General features: G+C 45.2%; 1 protein-coding gene and 1 long non-coding RNA gene across 2 annotated transcripts in view; one reads left to right on the top strand and one right to left on the bottom strand.

Moving 5' to 3' along the window:
* MYO1D (myosin ID) overlaps nucleotides 1-9,007 on the bottom strand; it is a 108,992-nt gene extending 99,985 nt beyond the window's left edge. Inside the window, exon 1 of the mRNA XM_077252661.1 lies at nucleotides 8,201-9,007. Within this exon, the coding sequence (XP_077108776.1) occupies nucleotides 8,201-8,295 (95 nt within the window). The 5' untranslated portion in view covers nucleotides 8,296-9,007. The remainder of the gene's footprint in view (nucleotides 1-8,200) is intronic.
* Nucleotides 9,008-10,784: 1,777 nt separating this feature from the next.
* LOC143769148 (uncharacterized) lies at nucleotides 10,785-23,287 on the top strand. Its single transcript, XR_013214231.1, has 3 exons — nucleotides 10,785-10,878; nucleotides 14,514-14,630; nucleotides 22,876-23,287. It is a non-coding gene; the product is annotated as an uncharacterized LOC143769148 (long non-coding RNA).
* Nucleotides 23,288-24,977: the final 1,690 nt, after the last annotated feature.

Below are 24,977 nucleotides of genomic sequence, written 5' to 3'. Positions count from 1 at the left end.
TAAGAGTTTGATCACCAACCAACAAGCAAGAATTCTGGCTGTCACAGACCTGTTAGTGTTTCTTTAAGGCTACATTCACAATTGCGTTGTGCGCCGCAGCGTCGGCGCCGCAGCGCACAACGCAAACAAAAACGCGGCAAAACGCACGCTAAAACGCTGCGTTTTGCGCCGCATGCGTCGTTTTTGGCCGAAAGTTGGACGCAAAAAAAATGCAACTTGATGCGTTTCTTGCGTCCAACGCTTGCGGCCATGCGGCGCAAAACGCAGCACAACGCATGTCCATGCGCCCCCATGTTAAATATAGGGGCGCATGACGCATGCGGCGCCGCTGCGGCGCCCGACGCTGCGGCGCTGACCGCAAATGTGAACGTAGCCTAAGAAGCCCTCCTACTCTGCACTCATTACCTGTATTAATTGTACCTGTTTTAACTCATTACCTGTATAAAAGGCATGTGTTCACACAATCAATCACACTCCAACCTCTGCACTATGGCCAAGAACAAAGAGCTGTCTGAGGACACCAGGGACAAAATTGTAGACCAACACAAGGCTGGGATGAGCTACAGAACAATAGGCAAGCAGTGTGGTGAGAAGGCCACAACTGTTGGCACAATTTTTAGAAAATGGAAGAAATAAAAAATGAATGTCAATCTTTCTCAGTCAGGAGCTCCATGGGGTAAGGATGATTCTGAGAAAGGTCAGGAATCAGCCCAGAACTAAACGAGAGGACCTGGTCAATGACCTGAAGAGTGCTGGGACCACAGTCTCAAACATTACCGTTAGTAACACACTACGCCATCATGGATTAAAATCCTGCAGGCACCCAAGGTGCCCCTGCTCACGCCAGCACATATCCATTCGGATGATTTAGAAAAGGTCAAGTGGTCAGATGAGACCAAAATAGAACTTTTTTGTATCAACTCCACTCACCGTGTTTAGAGGAAGAAGAAAGATGAGTAACAACCCTGAGAACATAATCCCAACCATGAAGCATGGTGGGGAAACATCATACTTTGGGGGTGCTTTTCTGAAAAGGAGACAGACAACTGCACTGTATTGAAGGGAGGATGGATGGGGTCATGTATAGTGAGATTTTGGTCACCGAACTACTTCTCTCAGTAAGAACATTGAAGATGGGTCGTGGCTGGGTCTTCCAGCATGACAATGACCAGAAACACACAGCCAGGACAACTAAGGAGTGGCTTCATAAGAAGCATTTCAAAGTCCTTGAGTGGCTTAGTCAGTCTCCAGACCTCAACACAATAGAAAATCTATGGAGGGAGCTGAAATTCAGTGTTGGCCAGAGACCAGGGCCGAACTGGGACAAAAAAAGCAGCCCTGCCACACAAACCCCACCAGACCACATATTATAACACTCCCACCCCGAACAGTGAATGTTTGCTATACTTTGTTCTGCCTTTCAACACTCTCTTTAAGGAGTTATTTCAAGAGCCATGTGTGAATGGCACGATATTGGGTATGATCTGCCACAGCTCCATATACATGGTGCTCTTCAGAGCTCCGGTTCTAGGGGTGATGATGGGGGTCCCAGCAGTAGGATCCCCAGAAATTGAAAACTTATCAACTATCAAGTAAATATATACAGGGCAGGAGTAGTGGTATTGTGCAGTGTTTATGTACAGAATATTACAGATACTTAAAATTACACCACTACAAAAGGACAGGAGAGGTGTACACAGCATACACAACTCCACTATATATGCTTAAAACAACTACATACACAGCTTCACACTATGCGAAAGAATATAGTGTGGAGCTATGTATATAGTATAAACTGTAAAGTTGTGCCAGTGTATATAATGTGGATTTCACACTATATACACATCACCATACGATATAAACATCTCTACACCATATACTATATATACACAGGCGAGGTAGTCGACACTGGGGTATACACAGGCAAGGAGGCCAGCACTAGGGTATACACAGGCGAGGAGGCCGACACTGGGGCATATACATCACTGGGGCTGACACTGGGGTATATACACATCACTGGGGCTGGGACTGCCCCACACAGAAAGAGATGCCCCACTTTTGGACTCACCCAGATCCTGATGAGGGGAAGATGAAAGGCGGCAACACAGAGTAGATACCATAGAGACGACTGGGACAGAGCAGAGCACAAACTCTGCCCACAGAAAAACTTCCTTGCCAGCGTTAGACATGGTGAAGCTCCTCCGTGCACTTGCTTTCACTTAAAGGACCAGTGACCTAAAACCGGGGCTGGCGGCCCACTTTACAGCTCAGTGCTGCAGCCCAGCAGGCATTTGCCCGCTTGGGCAGATGGCCTGTCCGGGCCTGCCAGTAACAGCCTCAAAACCTGAAAGATCTGGAGAAGATCTGTATAGAGTAGTAGGCCCAAATGTCTGCGCTTTTTGTCTTAGCAGGAAGACACTACAGACTCCCACACCGCGCGCTGTCACACAGATCTCCTCTATCCAGATGACTGATGAAGGTCAGGTATTGACCGAAACGTCTCATTTATTTCTGGAATTTCTTCACTCAATAAATAACACACCTATACGAGTGCCAAGTTTTTCTACATCACAACTGACGGATTTGGTTATCCTACTTGTGCATTACCAGAATTCCAAAAGTGCCATGTTTTCCTAATTACTTCTGATAGGAGGTGACTGTCTACCAAGTTATCATAGGACCGACCGATAAGTACAGCTTTATATGACACCGCTTGTGTTTGCAGAGGGAGTGAAAAAAAGTTGATTGAGGAGATACTGTACATTTTATTGGATCCCAGTATCACAGGAGGGTTGATCTTAGGTCTCATATGATATGTGCTCTCTCCTAAGAATCTACTGCAGGTTAAGAACCCCTTTCACATTAGGATCACGTATATCGAGCACTCTCCATTGTGCACTGCTTTGGAGTTTGCATTGAATACCCGAAGAACAGAATTCCAATGGAAACCCCGATAGCACCCGACAGAGTCACTAAAGGAGTTATCCCCTTTCAGATAATCTTGGTCCCCATGTGCAGTCTGAAAAAAAAACCCACACACCTCAAACTTGCTTTAATAACCATCCCCAGGTCCAGGGCTGACTATCTGGCACTGCTCCCGATGTCTGCAGCGCTGATGGCGCGTCAATAGCCAATCAGTGAGCTCAGCAGCTCTATCCAATGAGAGAACATCCAGCTGTGAGCCGCTGACCTCACTGATTTGGGGACCGTGCTGTCGAAGTGTTGTCAGCACCACAACCAGTACTGGACACTGGGAGCAGTGCCAGAGTGACAGCGCTGGACCCAAGTATGGTGAGTAAACAGCAGTTTCTTTTTTTCTTATAACAAACTGCACCCGCAGACCAGATCATCTGAAAGTGGAAAATCCTTTTACCTATTACAGGGTTGATGGAGTCACTTTGGACTCCACCTGGCCTCCAGCCCAACAGTGTCCATCAGTAGACAGGTTATGTGAGAACCTAGCCCTAAAGGAAAGGGAAAAGAAAAGTTAGCCAAACTTAACTATCTTACATGTACAAGTGGCCTTCTCATACTCTTCCCAACAGATGATACTGGGGAAAAGATGGATAGGGAGGGGGGAAGGGGGGAATTTCATATGAAATATGTAGCTGCCTGGCAGTGACTTATGCTCCCATACATATTAGATGAAAATTGGCTGAACTCACCAATTTTAGTGGGACTGATTAACTATCTGATGTATGGAGGTGTCCAGATTCTCCCTCAAAAGGACACAGTGGGGAAGAGAAGGATTGGAGAACTGGAATGTCACTGCCAGATCCTTTAGTTCTCAGTGGAGGAAAGCAGCTGCCAGATGTGGCTGACGGCATCTTTCTACTCTCTCCCCATTGAACACAAACGAATGCTTGACCAAGTCGAGTGCACAGGTGTATGGGGGCTGGAAGACCTAGCTGTCTACTGAACGAATATTCGTCTGACGCCTCTCATGTGCATGGCAGGGCGGGCCAGACAAGAATGGCTGCTGGAGGTACAAGCTATTGAAGGCGTATGGGCATTTTTAGGAAAATTCAAGTTTACAAAAGCCAAAAACAGGTTTAAGCTATGTGCACACTTTAGGGAAAAGTGGTATCATGATGAGCAACAGGGAGGTGCCTGATGACCGCACACAAAGGAAATGTATCATCTACAGTTTGTATTTTTACTAAGCAGATACTGTGACTACTGACAAGGGGTGTCTACAAGTACAAGCCAACGATAAGGCTAAACAGCAGCTAATGACATAGAAATATTTAAAAAATCCCCAAATTCTTAAAAAAAAAATGTTAACATAACTTGATATAAAATATAGGAAATTTTCCGCCTGCTCTTCAACTGTTGCAAAACAACACCTCCCAGCATATCCTGCAGATTTCAGGTTAAGATGGGAGATAATTCACTATGTTGCAAAAATGTGAACTATTTAAGCAATTCCTCTCTTTTATCAACCATTTGGACCTGGGCAACATCCAATTTTTTTTTGTATATGGAGGCCATGAAGTCTGCTGTGCACTGGAAAAAAATGTCTTCTACATAACAACAACTGTCTAACATCTGTCACATCTGTACAACAGACTGTCAGTAGGAGCCCCTGAATATAGTACACCATATATACACACACCCTCCATATTTTGGCCCCGCTATTCATAATAAAAATGGTAAATATGTATTTATGCTACAGATTTGATTAGGATTGATAAGGCTGAAGATGCATGGCATAGTTGGAGATGGTGGTCCCTTTCCAGAAGTAGGGTTTTGATGCCTTGGGATTGAGGCTAGCATCAAAGATACAGGGGGTGGGGGAAGATCTATCAAAAGTTGTGCAAAGGAGAAGTAGGTAAGCTGTCCATAGCAATACATTTCCTATCATTTTCCATAGATTTCTATGGGCACGTACTCCACTTTGCACTACTTTTGATAAAACTCCCACACAACGTAGACCCAACCCAAATATCATTACTTATACTTATTTCAATAGAATACCTATACATTGATCAAGATAATGTCTGTCCAGTGATACTCTTAGCATCTCAACACGAGTGAAAGAGTGTACATTATGATGGTGTCCTTGACACATAGCATTGCACCTGTAGCATAGTTGTGGATTTGTTTGCTAAACATAGGTGTGCCTAGCGAAGGCTCTAGTGTAAAAATCATCCTCTGTGCATTATATTTTTATTACTACTTTTATTGTGATCACTTATTTTTCTTTTTGCGTAGCATAAAGAAAAATTCTTATCTGAAAACCATCAACAAGATGATGGTAACAATGCCTGCAATCCTTATTTTATATTGGATGGTCCCCCAGTGCTCAAGAGATGTAGAAAAAAAAAAGGTAAGGCCAGGTTCAAACAAGCGTTTGTAAAATGATCCGTTTTTCTTCCTGAAATAAGTGACATTTTTACATCAATGTTGTGATTTGTATGTGTAGATTTTATATATGTGTGCGTTTACCTCCGTGTGCCATCCCATGTCTGTTTTGTACAAGTGTAAGGCATTCAGTTTTTACATGAACAATTTCATAAATAATTAAATAGGCCAAATACAGGTTTCTTAAGAATTGTAAGGGTGCGCGACCACGATCAGGAACTGCTGCAGGTTTGAAGCAGCATATGTATGCATTGCTAAGGCTACGTTCACATTTGCGTTTCGTCGGGCGCAGGTTCGGCGACGCATAGCGACGCATGCGTCATGCGCCCCTATATTTAACATGGGGGCGCATGCACATGCGTTGTCTTGCGTTTTGTGACGCATGCGTCATTTTTGGCGCAAGCGTCAGGGCGCAGAGGACGCTGCATGTTGCATTTTTTTTGCGTCCAAAATCAAGCCAAAAATGGTCGCATGCGACAAAAAACAATGCGTTTTTGCATGCGTTGTGAGTTGCGTCGCCGACGCAACGCCCAACAACGCAAATGTGAACGTAGCCTTAACCAGCAGCAGCCCGCATAGTGACTATGCGTGTCTAGTCATCCGCGGACACTGACATGCGGTCATATCCATTTCTCTTGCGGTGACACCAGTTTCCTAACACAAATTTTACCATTAGAAAAGTATTGAATGTGGTGAATCCACACGGATCACATGCGGATTTAGGCCGGCGTCACACTCAGCGTATGAAAATACGGTCCGTTTTTTACGGCAGTAATACGCAGAAATGTTCCCAAAATAGTGATCCGTATGTCATCAATAGGCAGGGTGTGGCAGCGTATTTTGCGCATGGCATCCTCCGTATGTAATCCGTATGTCATTGAGATACACACACATATATATATATATATATATATATATATATATATATATATATATTTATATTTAATTCAGAGCTAGATATCATAAAAGCCGGAAAAATTCCCACGCTCGAGTTCATATGAGGACATCCAGCAGAGGGCGCATCACCGCAACTCAAGGTAGCTACAGGACATTCCCCTGCTTTCCATTCATTCCCCGGGGTTTTACAGCCACGAGCACTGCATTAGCAGAGCTCCTGGGTGTAAAATGATTTAACCCCTTCAGATGGATTTACATCGTGGGACGTGACCAGAATGACGGAAGGTATGGGATATTGTTGTTTTTTTATTTTTCCTTTTTTACAGAACGAGGGTCTTCAGGTGGATTAAGAGTCTAATAAAATATTACAACACCCTGTGTCTTTATTTCATTAAAGTACTTTGTAATAAAGTGTGTGTTTTATTAACCATTTCGTACTATTGGATTAATAATGGATAGGTGTCATAATTGACGACTCTCCATTATTAATCTGGCTTAATGTCACCTTACAATAGCAAGGTGACATTAACCCTTCACTACCCCATATCCCACCGCTACAGGGGAGTGGGAAGAGAGTGGCCAATTGCCAGAATAGTGCCAGATGTGCCTTTTCTGGCGTGGCTGGGGGCAGATGTTTTTAGCCAGGGGGGGGGGGGGCTATAACCATGGTACCACCCTAGGCTATTAATATCTGCCCTCAGTCACTGGCTTTACCACTCTGGCGGAAAAAATTGCACGGAAGCCCACGCCAATTTTGTCTGCGATTTAAGCCTTTAATAGCTAGAGGGCCCAAATTTTGCACATACACACTACTAACATTAGTAGTGTGGAATATGCAAAAAAAAAAGGGATATGAGACAGTTTACTGTATGTAAACCATGTCTCATATCATGTCGGGTCTGGGAAGGAGAAAGAAAAAGCCGGCAATTGAATTACCGGCTTTTATGATAGATAGAGAGATATATATATACACACACCTATTCTATGTGTAGACATTTATTCTACCTATTCTATTCTGTCAGTGTGATTTTACTGAACACCGCACTGAATTGCCGGCTTTTCTCTATAACACCGGTGCGTATTTCTCGCAAGTCACACTGCTGGTCCGTGTGTAATCCGTATTTTTCTCCCCCCATAGACTTTCATTGGTGATTTTTTTGCACAATACGGTGACAAACGCAGCATGCTGCAAATTTTAAACGGCCGTACAAGACCGTATAATACGGATCAGTAAAATACGGCAGATAGGAGCTGGGCCATAGAGAATCATTGTACCGTATGCAATCCGTATTTTCTGCACCTCTCATACGTCCGTAAAACTCGCTAGTGTGACGCCGGCCTTACCTACATTCAATAGAAGGCAGCACTTTGGACGAGCAAACATACGGTGCATCCAAAGCGCTGCTAGTTCCGGATCATGGGAACGTACCTTAAAGGATCCGTGACCAACGCATGACATATGGGTGGCAACCTGGAGTTGATTCGTGTTTTGAGCACTTTCTGACTTATAATCATTGATTCAGATGTGCAATACGAACCAAAAGTAGTGCATGCTGCTATTTTTTATATGTAGACCATCGGTCCATGCATTACAACGTTCATGAGAACTTCCACACTGATTTGCATTGGCTGTGTGTTGTCCAGTTTTGCATACAGACACCATACGGACGTTAATATGCTCATCTGAATAATCCCTTATACTTATTTTACCATCCCGACAAGCTCATGATGATGCTTCCCTAGACCCCTCTGGTCTCTGAAAGACTGGCAGCAGCACCAACTTCACCAGTAAGTTAGGAAGTGGCTGCAGTGGTCTTGGTCAGCATGACCCATCACTACTGGACCAATGTGGTAAGGGACCATAAGGGGATTGATACGGTATTAAATCCCATATTACTAAAAGTGACAGGTGACAGAATGTGAAGTAAGGTGCACTTACCGGAGTTTCAGATTGTCCATAAATTCTGGTAATGTGACAGAGTCCATTAGAACAAAGTCTGCTTTGCCATACTGTAAGCCTTCTTGTTCTGCCATGATGGTTCACCACAGCCAGTTCTGTCCAACTCAATTGCAGGATTTAAAACTATATCCAAAAGTGCCACAATCAGCGCACAACTAAACAAAAGTACCACAAATAGACAATTACACAATATAGGACACCGGTGCACCCTGCCTGCAGGAGTACAGGCTGTCTCTGTCACACCCAGACTGTATGGTCATCCCAGGTGTGTGATCTGCAAGTGCAAAATGCCTCTGAGATGTAGAAGATGGATGTCTCTTCCAGGAGACGTATACACTTCTTGGAAAACTGACGAAAGATCCTCTAGTAAAAGGCTCTCAGAGGGATTTCTGGAGAAAGGGAGTTTTGGGAGCTCACACAAGTAGTAGAGACTGCTAGGTGGGATGTCTCCTCCAAAATCTTCTCAGTGCAAGATGTGGGTCTTCTTCATTAAAGGTCTCAGTGCAAGAAGGGATGGGTCTGGGTCAGTGCAGGTAGGGGGTCTCAGGAGAAGAGGTCCCTTCTGGACAGCTGCTGTCACTTCCAACAGGGGTAAGCAGCCTTTTGTGTCTCCCCTGTGTAAGCTGCTGATCAAACTCCTGTTCATCATCCATAGAGAGACCAGGAAGCTGTGTGGGAGAGGTAAGAGGAGGAGAAAGGGGAGAGGTGGAGAAAAGGGAGGCATCGGAGGTAAGGGATGCAGGGAGGGGAAAGGGAAGGAGAGGCAGACTGAGTGAGTGGAAAGGTGAGGTATAGGGGAGGGCAGACATTAGTGATGGGAAATCTAGTTCATTTTGGTGATTAGTTCACCATGAACTAGTTCACTGAAAAGATTAGTTCAAAAGATTAGTTCATTTAGTTCAGTATTGCTCTGGATTCTGCTGAGAAGAGATGGATCAGTTCTAGTTCGTTACACAGAAGCTGTGGCTCCTAGGATGAGTTATAGTTTTGTTAAAATGATCAGAAATAGTTAATACATCTGATCATTACATAAAAAACTCTTGTTAAAGGGGTACTCAGTCTGGAGAAAAAAAATTCTAAAGTTATTTATTCAAGTTAGTAATTTCTTTTTTTTCTTTGTGAAATATTCAAACCTCCCAGTGCGCAGTGTATTATCTGCCCACATTATGGTCACTTGCAGTGTCTCTGGTATTCAGCACTGAGCAGACAGTATTCATTTCACACCACTGCAATAGGTTACAAAAGGAAGAGATGTGGTGAAACTACACAGAACTACAGATTTACCAAGCTGCCTTAGGGTATGTGCACACGTTCAGGTTTTTTCGCGGTTTTTTCACGTTTTTTCGCAATAAAAACGCTATAAAAACTCATTAAAAACGCATACATTATGCATCCTATCATTTAGAATGCATTCTGCGTGTTTTGTGCACATGGTGCGTTTTTTTCCGCGGAAAAAACGCATCGCGGTAAAAAAAGCAGCATGTTCATTAATTTTGCGTTTTTTTTGCGTTTTTCCAGCTATTCTATGCATTGGGAAAAAACGCACAAAAAACGCGTCAAAATCGCGGTAAAAACGTATGCAGATTTCTGGCAGAAATGTCCGGTTTTTGTCAGGAAAATTTCTGCCAGAAATCCTGATGTGTGCACATACCCTTACAGTAAATGGATCTTTTGCTGCCCATAGCAACCAATCACAGCTCAGATTTCACTTGCCAGAGCACTGCACTACTGCAGTATCAGAAAGCTGACCTGTGATTGGTTGCTATGGGGCAAAGAAAATCTTCCTATTAGACAGCCTGATAATTCTCCACCCTAGCTCCTGTGAGGAGCTGATAGGAAATGCATCATGTCATGTGACCTGTGAACTAAATGAACTATGTGAACTAAATGAACTGCTGAACTAGATGTTCTGTTGAGAATGACTCAGGACAGCCTCGTTCAACGTGATGCATCTCACTGAGCCCAGCAGCCATTCCCCCTGTATTAGTGTAGAGTACTGACTCCTAATGATTGTGTATGAGGGAGCTGAGAAGCCGTTCAGCATCCTGAGAACAGAACAGGAGCCAGTGGTAAAGATTTTAGCAAGGCTGATCCTGTACAGGAGGCTGATCTTATCATAAAGACTGGTGAGGGGCATGAACCACACCACAGAATCACTCTCTCATACACACATGAGCTGTGTCTGTCTACTGTACAATTTCAGTTTTTATTATTACTATTATATTTGTATTTGATGTGTGCTATAGTGTTTACTACCTTCTTTTCCAGCATCAGGAGCTATAAAGAGCAAGTGTGAGAGCAGGGATCTTCAGTGTGAGGAGCTGTATGAGGGATCACTCTCTGTCTCCTCCCACTTGCTGTTTAGTTCATAATGAACTAATCTCTGTCAGGATGGTGAACTAGATGAACTAGTTCACTCTGAAGATTAGTTCATTTTGAACTACTCACTCACGAACTACCCATCACTAGCAGACATATGAGAGGAGGGGATGAGGGTGGGATAGTATGACAGCAGCTATGGAAATAGGAGGGGGAGGAAGTGAGGGAGGGCTGGAAAGGAAGAAAAAGAAGTAGCAAAATGGGCAGTGAAAGCAGAGAGGAGAGTTAAGAGGGGCAGCATGGGGACAACCCTGGCATAGGTGGACATTTAGTAACAGGTGAGCACAAGGAAGGCAAGTGACAGAGGGAACTTAGGAAACTATGGCCTCTCACTGACAGATGCAATGATTCCCTACTTTCATGGATAAGATGTTACCTTGCCATCTGTATCTGATCCTATAGCTAAGTGAGTGCTATGACCTTATAAGCACTTGTGCACACAGGGCTCTTTTAGGCTACGTTCACATTTGCGGTCACGCATGCGTCATGCGCCCCTATATTTAACATGGGGGCGCATGGACATGCGTTGTGCTGCGTTTTGCGCCGCATGGCCGCAAGCGTTGGACGCAAGAAACGCATCAAGTTGCATTTTTTTTGCGTCCAACTTTCGGCCAAAAAGGACGCATGCGGCGCAAAACGCAAATGTGAACGTAGCCTTAGGGCATTTTTGCTGCATTTTTTATGCTAATTTTCAGCTGCTTTTTACAGTACCAGCAAAGCCTATGAGAGTTCAGAAATCTCATGTGCACACACATTGGTTTTTAGTGTGATCAGTATTTTGTGCTTTGCTGCGTTTTTTGGACCTAGAGCATGTCACCTCTTTCAGCGTTTTTGCTGCGGTTTTCACCCATTGACTTGAATGGGTGTTGAAAAAAATAAAAAAAAACGCAGGTATTATTATTTGCTGCGTTTTTGCTGCTGACAATTCAAGGACATTAGTATGGGCAAAGAGAAAAAATAAACGCAACAAAAACGCACCTAAACCTGCGTTTTTGATGCAGCTTCTTTCCTGCCAAGAAGATCAGGTTTTGCTGCAGCAGAAAAAAAAAAAGCAGCATAAGAGGTTTCCGCATCATAAATTCACATCCTATAGTGTCGGTCTATATATGCTGCAGATTTTCTGGGACTTGCATTGACAATTTTGATCCCACCCTCAGATCAGATAAAAATGCGTTCTTTTAAACGGACCAACTCAGTGCAAGGGTATGTGTCCACGTTCAGGATTGCATCAGGATTTGGTCAGTATTTTACATCAGTATGTGTAAGCCAAAACCAGGAGTGGAACAATTAGAGGAAAAGTATAATAGAAACATATGCACCACTTCTGCATTTATCACCCACTCCTGGTTTTGGCTTACAAATACTGATGGAAAATCCTGACCAAATCCTGATGCAATCCTGAACGTGGACACATACCCCAAGGGTGAAAAAAATGAACGTGTGAATGGCCCCACAGGTTCGAGTGCTATCCGTGAAAATTAGACGTGTGAACGAGCTCTGAGGTTCCGACAGTTGAATTTTTGTGCTTCAAATCACAGGATGCAAGAACTTGTTCACACCGTGTTCTAGGCAGCTCCATTTCCCCTGCATAGCTTACATGGCAGTAATGCAGTTCACAAGTCCTACAATTCAATCTTCACATACACCTCAGTTGTATCTGTGTTGGATTCATGCAGACACTGCAGCCTAGACCAGCATATTTCATTCTACTAGCAGGGGCTCCCTTATTTTGTGTGGTCTTGCAGCCCAATCTTCATGTCTGTCTATCCTAATCGTCAGATTTTGTGGTAGGACTACATGTCACAGCGCTTTGCTTATTTATGATTTTGGCTATGACACAGGTCACGTCCAAAGTTCACTATATTGCTGCACAATACAAGTGAAAGGGGTCATGTTCTAACCTGTGATCGCAACAAGCAAGTCACAAAAAATCCAGCGTGATAGGACTTCTCCTGACTTGCTTGTCGCAGTACCTCGGGATTGCAATGCGACCCTTTCACTTGTATTGGGCTGAGATGTAGTAGTGATACCAGGCGAACTTGGATCAAGCAACAAGTATCGCAGTCAAAGTCGCCACGCAGCCCCAGCCTTTATGGATACTGCAGTTCTGTAACACAGATATGGCTCGTTGTCACCATAAATGTAAAAATGGAATGCCTCCAAGTCCACATGCTATTGAGCCCAGAAGTACCGGTAAATAGAGTAATGTAATCTGTCGTGTGTTTGGCACCTGTTTCCCGGAGTAAGCGTTAGGGCTCATACTCACATGCGAGAAACTCAGATGAGTCTCGCACACCCATACCCGGCATTGCTGCCGGCACTCAGGAGCGGAGCGTTCAGCGCATGTATTGCTATGCAGCCACATGCGCGAATCCGAGTGCTGGGTGCAGTGTCGGGTATTGACGTGCAAGGCTCATCCGGGTTTCTCGCATGGGAGTATGAGCCCTTAGGCAAGGTTCACATTGCGTTATAGGCGTCCGTTAGACGGACTAAGTTACACCGCGGCATAACGCGGTTGAACGCAGTCCGTTAACGCCGCCATTAAGTCCTATGTCGGACGCATCGCTAGCTCACGCCCACAATGGGCGTGCGCTAGCGATGTGCTGTCATTGAGTGACGGACCCTGGGACGCGGGCTGCAGCGTTTCCGGGTCCGTCACCGCTAGCGCAGATAGAGCTAGCAGATGCTCTATCTGCGCTAGCGCGATGACATATCGGCACTTGCGTTAACAGCAGCCCGTTAACGCATGTGTCGAACGGGCTGCTGTTAACGCAATGTGAACCTAGCCTTAGGCTGGGGCTACACGGCGACTTTGACCATGACACAGGTTGCACCACCGCTACATTGCAGGATAATAAAAGTTAATGGGGGTACAAAAGTTAGACCCAGTTGGATTTTTTTGCAACTTCATTGTTGGGGTACCTTTGGGGTCACAGTGCACCCCCATTCACCTGCATTTTGCTGCGATGTAGCAGCTTCCAAAGTTGCCATGTGGTTCCAACTTTAGGGCTCGTGCAGATGACCATAAAAATGAGATGAGTCCTATCGTCCTTTGTCGGATAGCACTTGTTCCCATGTTATTCAATGAGGACGTGTGCATGTCCATTTTTTTTTTTCCTTGGAGAGATATTTGCATCTCACTCAGCCATTGAAGTCTATAAGTATGTGGAAATCATCAGATAACATCAGAGTGCGGTCCGATTTCACAGACTGAATGGACAAGGTGGATTTTTCTTTTTCTCCACCTCAAAAAATCAGATGACTTTCTGATCAGACTCTAATCTGAGTCTAATCAGAGTATATTAACTATAATTGGCCCATTCTTTCTATGATGAGAGAAAACTGGTTGTGTGTCTCTGGCCTTAGGGTCCCAATCCAGAAGAAAGACGAGAATTTCGTGTTGGAGTTGTAGATCAAGTAAGTCGACCCCATCAGCTTTCTTAGACTTGGTGAGCACCTCCTTACCTAACATGGCTTTTATTCCATATACGATAAGATATATGATCTTAGTATAATGTAATGTTTTGAAGTCGCTGCTTGACACACAAATACTGTAGATATAGTCTGAGATAAATACAAGACTCTGGTAATATATCCATTTTAAGCACAGACATGTACCCAAACCATGAAAGAACCTTTTTACTATATCTCTGTAGACCCCATCCCCTCCACAAAGTACTTTTCTGTAGTGGAAGGTAATTAAGAGAAAAAGCTGGTGATGCGACTTTTTTTTAATCCTTCTTGAAGGAGTCACAGTACCGAGACGCAGGTGATTTGTATGGTTTCTGTTTTAGGAAAACTAATTTAATTTAAAAAAAAAAATAAAAAAAAATGCCCGATTAGGTATCAGGGCATAAGGTGTCATTCAGATTTCCATTTTTCACTTATGTTTTTTTTTTTTGTTTTTTTACAGACAGGCATGTCCAATTCACGGATCAAATTCGCCAATGCAAATCTGAAGAAGCTGATGAAACCTTCATCAGGATGTTTTTTTTTTTTGCATATGAGAAAAACTGATAATATACTGATGGTAAGGATACGTTCACACTGGACGTGGCCTAAAACTTACACTTGGACTATTCACTGATGAAAATCTGATCTATCACTGTGATGAAAAAGTATTTTTTTTTTTTTTTAAGTACATGATGTCTCTTGCTCTGGAGGACAGGACTCGTTCTTGCATAATGGAAAGCTCACTGGTTCCAATAGGAAATATGCAATAATTAATTTCTCCTGCAGTTGCATTGCACTGGAATTGGACAACTGTTACGGGTTTTGCCCCTGTTAATTGCTAAGGGTCCCAGTAGCAGGACATCTAGTGATAATCTTATCGTTGAGGGGCACTTTTCAGGCTACGTTCACATGTTCAGTATTTGGTCAGTATTTTACATCAGTATTTGTAAGCAAAAATCAGGAGAAATCAGAGAAAAAGTATAATAGAAACAAGTCACCACTTGTCTATTTATCACCCACTCCTGGTTTTGGCTTACAGATACTGATGTGAAATACTGAACGGTGACTTACAGATATAGGTTTTCCCAAAAGGACAATCCCTTTACAAAGGACAGGACCTGTCACTATTCCTAACATGTCTGTTTTAGTGAATACTTATGTTCCCCATAAAATTTTCATATTCCTCTGTTATTCCAACGTTTTAAATAAATTAACAATTGGGTTTTACCCCCTGGTCAGACAGGTGTCCCTACTCTGCCAGACTGATTGGATAGCGTCAGAATAGGCAGAGACACCTTCGCAAATGGCAACATCCCGCAATCAATGTATTCATTCTCGTTTCGGATGAGTAATAGGGGAATGATATGATGTTGAATTATAAGAAAAGCCGATCCAGCACGGTTATTGGATAGAAATAAAAGTCAAGAGTAGTGACAGGTCCTCTAATCGGAATGGCCATTTGGGAAAATCTCTGTTAGATGTGTCCCTTAATGATAAGATGATCACAGTATGTCCTGCTGCTGGGACCACTTGTGATCAATTTGGGGAAAACCTGGTAATAGCTGTTCAATTCCAGTGCAGTGCCACCAATGAGGCATTGCATAATTGGTTTTGAGATCGGTGTGCTTGCCTATAATTATTATTATTATTTATTATTATAGCGCCATTTATTCCATGGCGCTTTACATGTGAGGAGGGGTATACATAATAAAAACAAGTACAATAATCTTGAACAATACAAGTCACAACTGGAACAGGAGGAGAGAGGACCCTGCCCGCGAGGGCTCACAATCTACAAGGGATGGGTGAGGATACAGTAGGTGAGGATAGAGCTGGTCGTGCAGCGGTTTGGTCGATTGGTGGTTACTGCAGGTTGTAGGCTTGTCGGAAGAGGTGGGTCTTCAGGTTCTTTTTGAAGGTTTCGATGGTAGGCGAGAGTCTGATATGTTGTGGTAGAGAGTTCCAGAGTAGGGGGGATGCACGAGAGAAATCTTGTATGCGATTGTGTGAAGAGGAGATAAGAGGGGAGTAAAGAAGGAGGTCTTGTGAGGATCGGAGGTTGCGTGCAGGAAAGTACCGGGAGACGAGGTCACAGATGTATGGAGGAGACAGGGTGTGGATGGCTTTGTATGTCATGGTTAGGCTTTTGTACTGGAGTCTCTGGGTAATGGGGAGCCAGTGAAGGGATTGACAGAGGGGAGAGGCCGGGGAATAGCGGGGGGACAGGTGGATTAGTCGGGCAGCAGAGTTTAGAATAGATTGGAGGGGTGCGAGAGTGTTAGAGGGGAGGCCACAGAGCAGGAGGTTACAGTAGTCGAGGTGGGAGATGATGAGGGCATGGACTAGGGTTTTTGCAGATTCTTGGTTTAGGAATGTACGGATCCGTGAAATATTTTTGAGTTGGAGGCGGCAGGAAGTGGAAAGGGTTTGGATATGTGGTTTGAAGGAGAGATCAGTGTCAAGGATTACCCCAAGACAGCGGGCTTGTGGGACTGGGGAGAGTGGGCAGCTGTTTACTGTAATGGATAGGTTCGTTGGGGAGGTCGCGTGAGATGGGGGAAAGACGATGAATTCTGTTTTGTCCATGTTAAGTTTTAGAAATCTAGCGGAGAAGAAGGATGAAATAGCAGATAGACATTGAGGGATTCTGGCTAGAAGGGTGGTGATATCTGGTCCAGAGATGTAGATCTGTGTGTCATCAGCATAGAGGTGATACTGAAAGCCGTGAGATTCTATGAGCTGTCCCAGGCCAAAGGTGTAAATGGAGAAGAGCAGGGGCCCTAGAACTGAACCTTGCGGGACTCCGACAGATAGGGGGCGAGGTGAGGAGGTGGTGTGTGAGTGGGAGACGCTGAATGTCCGGTCTGTTAGGTATGATGAGATCTAGGATAGGGCCAAGTCTGTGATGCCAAGGGATGAGAGGGTCTGGAGCAACAGGGAATGGTCCACTGTGTCAAAGGCAGAGGACAGGTCCAGGAGGAGGAGGATAGAGTAGTGCCGCTTGCTCTTGGCGGTTAATAGGTCATTGGTGACCTTAGTTAGGGCAGTTTCAGTGGAGTGGTGTGACCGGAAGCCAGATTGAAAGCGGTCGAAGAGGGAGCAGGAAGATAGATGGGAGGACAGTTCAAGATGGACGTGTTGTTCCAGTAGTTTGGAGGCATAGGGGAGAAGTGATATGGGGCGATAGCTAGATACAGAGGATGGGTCAAGAGAGGGCTTTTTGAGGATAGGTGTGATTGAGGCATGTTTAAAGCTTGAGGAGAAAACACCAGTTGTTAGTGATAGGTTGAAGAGATGGGTTAGGGTTGGGATGAAGATTGTGGTGAGGTTTGGGATGAAGTGGGATGGGATCGGATCAAGTGCGCAGGTGGTGAGATGCGATCTTGAGAGTAGAGTGGAGAGTCTGTCTTCTGTAATGGTGGAGAAGTTGGTTTTGGAGGTGGAGGGCAGGGAAGTCGGGAGGAAGGGTTCTGGGGGTTGTCGATTGAAACTGTCTCTGATGTTCTCAATCTTCTGCTTGAAAAATGAGGCAAAGTCTTCAGCAGAGATGAGTGGGGAGGGAGGAGGCGCTGGGGGGCGGAGGAGAGAATTGAAGGTGTTGAATAACTGTTTGGGGTTGTGGGACAGGGAGGAAATAAGAGATGAGAAGTAGGTTTGTTTTGCTGTGGCGAGTGTGGTCTTGAAGGTAGTGAGGGACTGTTTGAATGCGATGAAGTGCTCATTGGAGTGGGATCTTTTCCATCTCCGCTCTACAGCCCTGGAAGCTCGCCTCAGTTCTTTGGTCAGGTGGGTGTACCAAGGCTGTCTGTTGATTTTGTGAGCTTTGGTATGTGTGAGAGGGGCAACCGATTCCAAGGCTACAGCTATTGTGGTGTTGTATAGAGTGGCGGCGTCATCCGCATTGTGTAGGGAACTTATGTCTGTGAGAGGGAGGAGGGATTCAGAAAGTGAGTGTAGATCAAGGTGTTTAAGATTTCTGCGAGGGTGTGCAAGTTTGTGGGGTGGGGATTGTAGACAGGGAGTGGAGAGGGAAGAGAATGTGAGCAGGTTGTGGTCAGAAAGAGGAAGAGGTGAGTTAGAGAGCTTAGATAGGGAGCAGAGGCGGGTGAAGATGAGATCCAGTGTGTGACCATCTTTGTGAGTGGCTGTAGAAGACCATTGAGCAAGGCCAAAGGAGGAAGTGAGAGATAGAAGTTTAGTGGCAGCAGAGAGGGAAGTGTCAATGGGGATGTTGAAGTCGCCCATGATGATAGTGGGGATGTCAGCGGCGAGGAAATGGAGTAGCCAGGTGGTGAAGTGGTCAAAGAAGGTGGTGGCTGGCCTTGTGGGACGGTAGATGACAGCCAGTTGGAGGTTGGAGGGGGAGTAAATGCGCATGGAGTGCACCTCAAAGGAAGGGAGGGTAACAGAGGGTGGCAGTGGGATTGGGGCGAAGGAGCAGTTATCTGACAGGAGAAAACTAACTCCTCCGCCGTGCTTGCTGTTGGGGCGAGGGGTGTGGGAGAGGTGGAATCCACCATAGGAGAGCGCGGCTGGAGAGGCTGAGTCAGAGGGGCTGAGCCAGGTTTCAGTGATGCCGAGGAAGGAGAGTTTGTTATTGATAAAGAGGTCATGGATAAATGACAGTTTATTGCAGACAGAGCGTGCGTTCCATAGTGCTCCAGGTAGGGAAATTGAAATATAATATAAGAATGTGCTAGGTCCTCTAGGTCAAAGACACGATGTACTGTCGCTATAATCCCTACTAGGGCATTTAAAAATTTAGTTTTTGAATTTTAATATTGTAGTGCCGGCGTCCCTGCGTGGTCCTTCCCCCTCCCCCTGACAGGGACGCTGAAATACTGACCGCCACAGCTGCTCTGTTGTTTCCCCTGGGCCAGCTCCCGACACAGCCGCCATGTCCCAGAATCGGCACAGGCCACCTGGCAACGCGCTTAGGGCACGCTCCTCAGCTTATTGCTCAGAGACCTAGTGTCCTCAGCTTATTACTCAGAGACATCATGTAAGTCTATGTAGGGAGGTGCCTGAGCAACTTTAGTGTTTAGTTAGTTTTGCAATTGCTACTTAGTTGTTGGGTTCCTGTTGTTGTCTGTGCCTGAACCTGAATCCACTTCAACCTGAACCCGTCCTGCCTAAACCAGCTGTCCGGTCTGAACCTGTCCTGACTGAACCAGCCATCCTGTCTGAACCAGTACCTGTGATCCTAAACCTGTCCTGTCTAAACCAGATGTCCTGTTTGGATGAGTACCTGTGGTCTTGAACCTGTCCTGTCTGAACAAATATCTGTCATCCTGAACCTGCCCTGTCTGAACCAATACCTGTGATCCTGAATCCATCTTCTCTAAATCAGCCACCCAGTCTGAACCTGCACCAGTATCCTTTCTGCCAGTGTTCCTTTTCCTGTCCCATCAGACACTCCAACTCCGTACCTGGTTCCTGACGCTTGGGGTCAGCTGCTGCAATACCTGGGACTGCCCTGGAGTAGCACCTGCAACTCAAGCCTAACCTCACCTTCAGTAGCTCTAGAGAAGACCAAGTAGTCGCTTAATTACGCCCCTCCAGGGAAAGCTCGGCCCATGTTACAGTGGGTACACATCCACCAGCGTGGCAAATATTAACTGTTAAAGGGAATCTACTATACTATCAGGTTCTATGAGCAGCATGATGTAGGGCAGAGACCCAGATTTCAGTGATGTATCATTTACTTGGCTTCTTGCTGTAGTTTTTGGGCAAGCAGCCCAGTAAGTGATGTATCGCTGGAATCAGGGTCTCAATCTCTATATTTTGCTGCTGTCAGATTAGGTGGCAAAAACTTGGTGTCAGATTCTCTTTTCATAACTTCCTTCGTGTCCTGTCCTTCAGTATGCCCCCGTCTATATACGTCTGACATGTCCATAGGCGCAAATGCACCCGGTGTATGGCACAAGATCACACGCTAGATTTTTTTCCTCATTGAAAGGGATTGTGTCATCTATCACGTTTTCCTATGCAGACAGTCAATGGCCAACATATGCTTCTGTACGTGTGCCTATACAGCAACATATATCTCAGGTTTTCATCAGAGTTAGGCCACGTTCAAACGTTCAGTATTTGGTCAGTTTTTTACCTCAGTATGTAGCGTCGGACTGGAGCACCTTGGGCCCACCAGAGAAAATCATTCTTGGGTCCCACTATGTAGCTACATAGAAATAAATACAAGACCACCAATTGTGTGGTAAAACACGCTAATATCAGGGTATAATATAAGGTAGTACACGTCTTAATTTTGTAGCAAGGGCTAGGGTAGAATCATAGAGGGGTAGCCCCCTCATAGAATATAATGTCGCCCCCTCATAGAATATAATGCAGCCTCACTCATAGAATATAATGTAGCCCCCCTCATAAAATAATGTAGCCCCTTTCATAACATATAATGCAGCCCCCTCTCATAGAATATAATGCAGCACCCCACAAAATATAATGCAACCCCCTCATACAGTATAATGCAGCCCACCACAGAATATAATGCAGCCCCCCAGAGTATACTGTAGTCCCCTCATATAGTTTAATGTAGCCCGCAGAATATAATGTAGTCCCGGGAGAATAATGCAGCCCACCACAGAATATAATGCAGCCCCTCCATAGAGTATACTGTAGCCCCCTCATATAGTATGATGTAGCCCCCCAGAATATATTGTAGTCCCCTGAGAATAATGCAGTCCCCCCACAGAATATAATGTATCCCCCTCTTAAAGTATAATGCAGCCCCTCTCCACCCCCATCATTGTCCTCATCACCACCTCCATCATTGCCGTCTCCCCCACCACCCCTATAATTCTCCCCCACCCCCCCATCACTGCCTATTCCACCACCTCCATCATTGCCTCCTCCTCACCACCATCATCATTGCCCATTTCATCACCTCCGTAATTGCCTCCCCCACCTCCATCATTGCCCATCACTGCCATCATTTCCCCCATCATCATTGCCCATCACCGCTATTGCCTCTCCCCACCATCATTGCCTATCACCTCCACATCATTGCCTCCCCACTATCATTGTCCATCACTTCCATCATTGCCTCCCCTCTCCATCATTGCCCATCACTTCCATCATTGCCTATCACCTCCATCATTGCCTCCCCCCACCGCCATCATTGCCCATCACCTGCATCATTGCCTCCCCCACCACCACTCGCGCGCACACACACAGCACCACATCACTCTCACACTCATGCACAAATCACTGCACTACATACACACACTCAAGCACACAGACACACAGCACAGCTCGCCGGCAGCTTTCTGTCTGAGACAGCGTGCTGGATGATGACGTCATCCAGCTGGGCTTCCTGTCTCAGACAGGAAGCAGGATGCCAGGATGTGCTGCTCTGTGTGTGTGTGCCTGCGTGTGTGTGTATGTGGTGTGGTGATTTGTGTGTGAGTGTGAGAGAGTGATGCGGTGCTGTGTGTGTATGTGGTGCGGTGCTTTGTGTGTGTGTGTGTGGTGTGGTTGTGGGGCTTTACATGCGGGCAGTGTTAACTGCAGCCTGCGGCTAACGCTGCCCACTATTAAAGAGAAATGGTATTCACGCCTCTCCACGCCCATAGGGGCGTGGGGAAGCAGGAATATTAAATTTTGTTTTAGCAGTGGGGACAGAATCCTGTCTCCAGCTGCTGCTATGCTGGCACAGGACGGGCCCCCTTGACTCAGGGGCCCCATAGCCACTGGCTGGGGGTCCCTGGAGCAGTGGGGACCCTAGGCAGCTGCTGGCCAGTATGCTAGCAGGGGTCAGTGCCTGGGCCCACCGGAGAATCCTACAGTTCTCCGGTGGGCCAGTCCGAGCCTGTCAGTATGTGTAAAGGTACCGTCACACTAGGCGATATCGCCAGCGATCCGTGACGTTGCAGCGACCTGGATAGCGATATCGCTGTATTTGACACGCAGCAGCGATCTGGATCCCGCTGTGAAATTGCTGGTCGCTGCTAGAAGGTCTGCACTTTATTTGGTCGCTAGGTCACCGTGTATCGCCGTGTTTGACAGCAAAAGCAAGGATACCAGCGATATTTTACGCTGGTAACCAGGGTAAACATCGGGTTACTAAGCGCAGGGCCGCGCTTAGTAACCCGATGTTTACCCTGGTTACCAGCGTAAAAGTTAAAAAAACAAACAGCACATACTCACCAGCGCGTCCCCCAGCCTCTGCTTCCTGACACTGACTGAGCGCCGGCCCTAAACTGAAAGTGAAAGCACAGCGGTGACGTCACCGCTGTGCTGTTAGGGCCGGAGCTCAGTCAGTGTCAGGAAGCAGAGGCTGGGGGACGCGCTGGTGAGTATGTGCTGTTTGTTTTTTTAACTTTTACGCTGGTAACCAGGGTAAACATCGGGTTACTAAGCGCGGCGCTGCGCTTAGCAACCCGATGCTTACCCTGGTTACCCGGTGACCTCGGCATCGTTGGTCGCTGGAGAGCGGTCTGTGTGACAGCTCTCCAGCGACCAAACAGCGACGCTGCAGCGATCGCATCGCTGTCGCTATCGCTGCAGCGTCGCTTAATGTGACGGTACCTTAAGACAAAACCAGGAGATGAACAGTCAGAGGAAAAGTAGAATAGAAACATGTCACCACTTCTGTATTTATCACCCACTCCTGGTTTTGGCTTACAAGTACTGAGGTAAAATACTGACCAAATACTAATAGTGTGAATGTGGCCTTATATGACAGGGAACAGCCCAAACTTGCACCTCTGACCTTGCCAAAAATGAGTTTCAAATCATTGTCATCTGTTGATGTAATATTGAGTTTCAGTCCATTTCATTGTGTATCTTGTGATATTATTTTCAAGTCAGTGAATGGAGGCAATCACCAACATGAAGCTGCCAACACTCAAACCACACACGTAACGTGCCAAGATGACAACAATGGCGGACATTTATAAACAATGCAAATGAAAAGACAAATACAACGAACATAAATCCGGTTGTATGGAAAATTTCTATGCAGGAACGTAATTCCACTCAATTATAAAGGCAATAATTGATTACAGCAGTTGCTTTGTACAACTTTTACAGCGAAGAAGAAAAACAAATCTTTTGTCGTTTTGATTTACCATTTTCAGTGAGTGCTTTAAAAAAATGTGATTTTGGGGCGAATTGCAAGTTCTCCTATTGCTCTGAAAAGACCTGTGTAAGGCCACTTTCACACATTGAGTATTTGGTCAGTATTTTAATACAGTATGTGTAAGCCGAAATCAGGAGTGGAACAATCAGAGGAAAAAGTATAATAGAAACATGTCACCACTTCTGTATTTTTTACCGACTTCTAGTTTTGCCTTACAGATACTGAGGTAAAATACTGAGCATGTGAACGTGGCCTAACACACTGAGGTCTCCCAGGGCTACAGTGGCATGTAAGGCTGTGTGCACACGTTGCAGATTTTTCACGTTTTTTCCTGATAAAAACGCTATTAAAACCGCAAAAAATCTGCATACATTATGCATCCCATCATTTTTAATGAATTCCGCAATTTTTGTACACATGATGCGTTTTTTTCCACGAAAAAAACGCATTGCGGTAAAAAACGCAGCATGTTCATTAATTTTGCGGATTTTTCGCGGATTTCCCACTATAATTGGGAAATGTCCGGAAAAATCTGCAAAAAAACGCACCAAAAACACAGTAAAAACGCGCAAAAACACGCAAAAAACGCATGCAGATTTCTAGCGGATTTCTTGCAGAAAATCTCAGGGTTTTCTCAGGAATTTTCTGCAAGAAATCCTGAACGTGTGCACATAGCCTAAAAGTTTGCACATCTCTGGTTAAAATGACTTATTGTGAACACTTAAGCAAGTTGAAGATTAAATTATCTCTAAAAGGGCTAAAGTTAAAGATGACACATTCCCTTTGTATTTTACGCCTAAAAATATATATTGTCATTTTTTTTACATTCTAAAAATTGCAAGAAAGGAAACTATCTGTAGTTTCTTAAGTGTTTTATGGCCGTCTCTCCCTGTTTTTGGTTATTTATCTATCTTACATAGCACCAATAATTCCTCAGTGCTTCACATACATCAGCATTGCTGTCCCCATTGGGGGCTCACAATTGAAATTCCCTATCGGTATGTATTTGGAGTGTGGGAGGAAACAGGAGTGGCTATAGGAAACCCACGCAAACATGGGGAGAACGTACAAACTCCTTGCAGATGATTTACTTGCTAGAATTTGAACCCTGAACCCCAGTGCTGCAAAGCGACATCGCTAACCACTGAGCTGCCCTATTTTTATTGTCGAAGGGGTTGGCTACTTTTAGGGACAATTATTTACTTTTACTTAATTTTTTTGTGCTAAAAGTTATTTTTTTACAATTAGGTTCCATTAAAAAATGTGCACTGTTTTGCTTTTACAGGTTTTTGGCTTCCCTGAGCACTCAACTTTAAACGGAAGCTGTCACCCGGTTTTTGCAATGTAATATGACATCTGCTTGATGTAGGGGCTAAGACCCTTTTACTAGTGATGTAGCACTTAGTTGACTGGATGCAACAGGTGTGGTAGAATCACTGTTTTTCTGCTGCAGATCTGCTCGGAATGCTGAGCCCTTTATGACTCCGCCCACACTCCTGATAGGCAGGGTTCTGTGTACACTGTATATTGACAGAAAACTGCTAATGAGTGCTGGGGGTGTGGTTGGACCAGGAGGCACAAGACACTTAGGGTACCGTCTCACAGTGGCACTTTTGTCGCTACGACGGTACGATCCGTGACGTTCCAGCGATATCCATACGATATCGCTGTGTCTGACACGCAGCAGCGATCAGGGACCCTGCTGAGAATCGTACGTCGTAGCAGATCGTTTGGAACTTTATTTCGTTGCTGGATCTCCCGCTGTCATCGCTGGATCGGTGTGTGTGACGTGCTTTCACTTTACGGCCGGCACTCAGTCAGTGTGGG

This window comes from Ranitomeya variabilis, chromosome 4 (assembly GCF_051348905.1).
Source record: "Ranitomeya variabilis isolate aRanVar5 chromosome 4, aRanVar5.hap1, whole genome shotgun sequence".
Taxonomy (NCBI): Eukaryota; Metazoa; Chordata; class Amphibia; order Anura; family Dendrobatidae; genus Ranitomeya; species Ranitomeya variabilis.
This window is presented reverse-complemented; position numbering and strand designations above follow the sequence as displayed.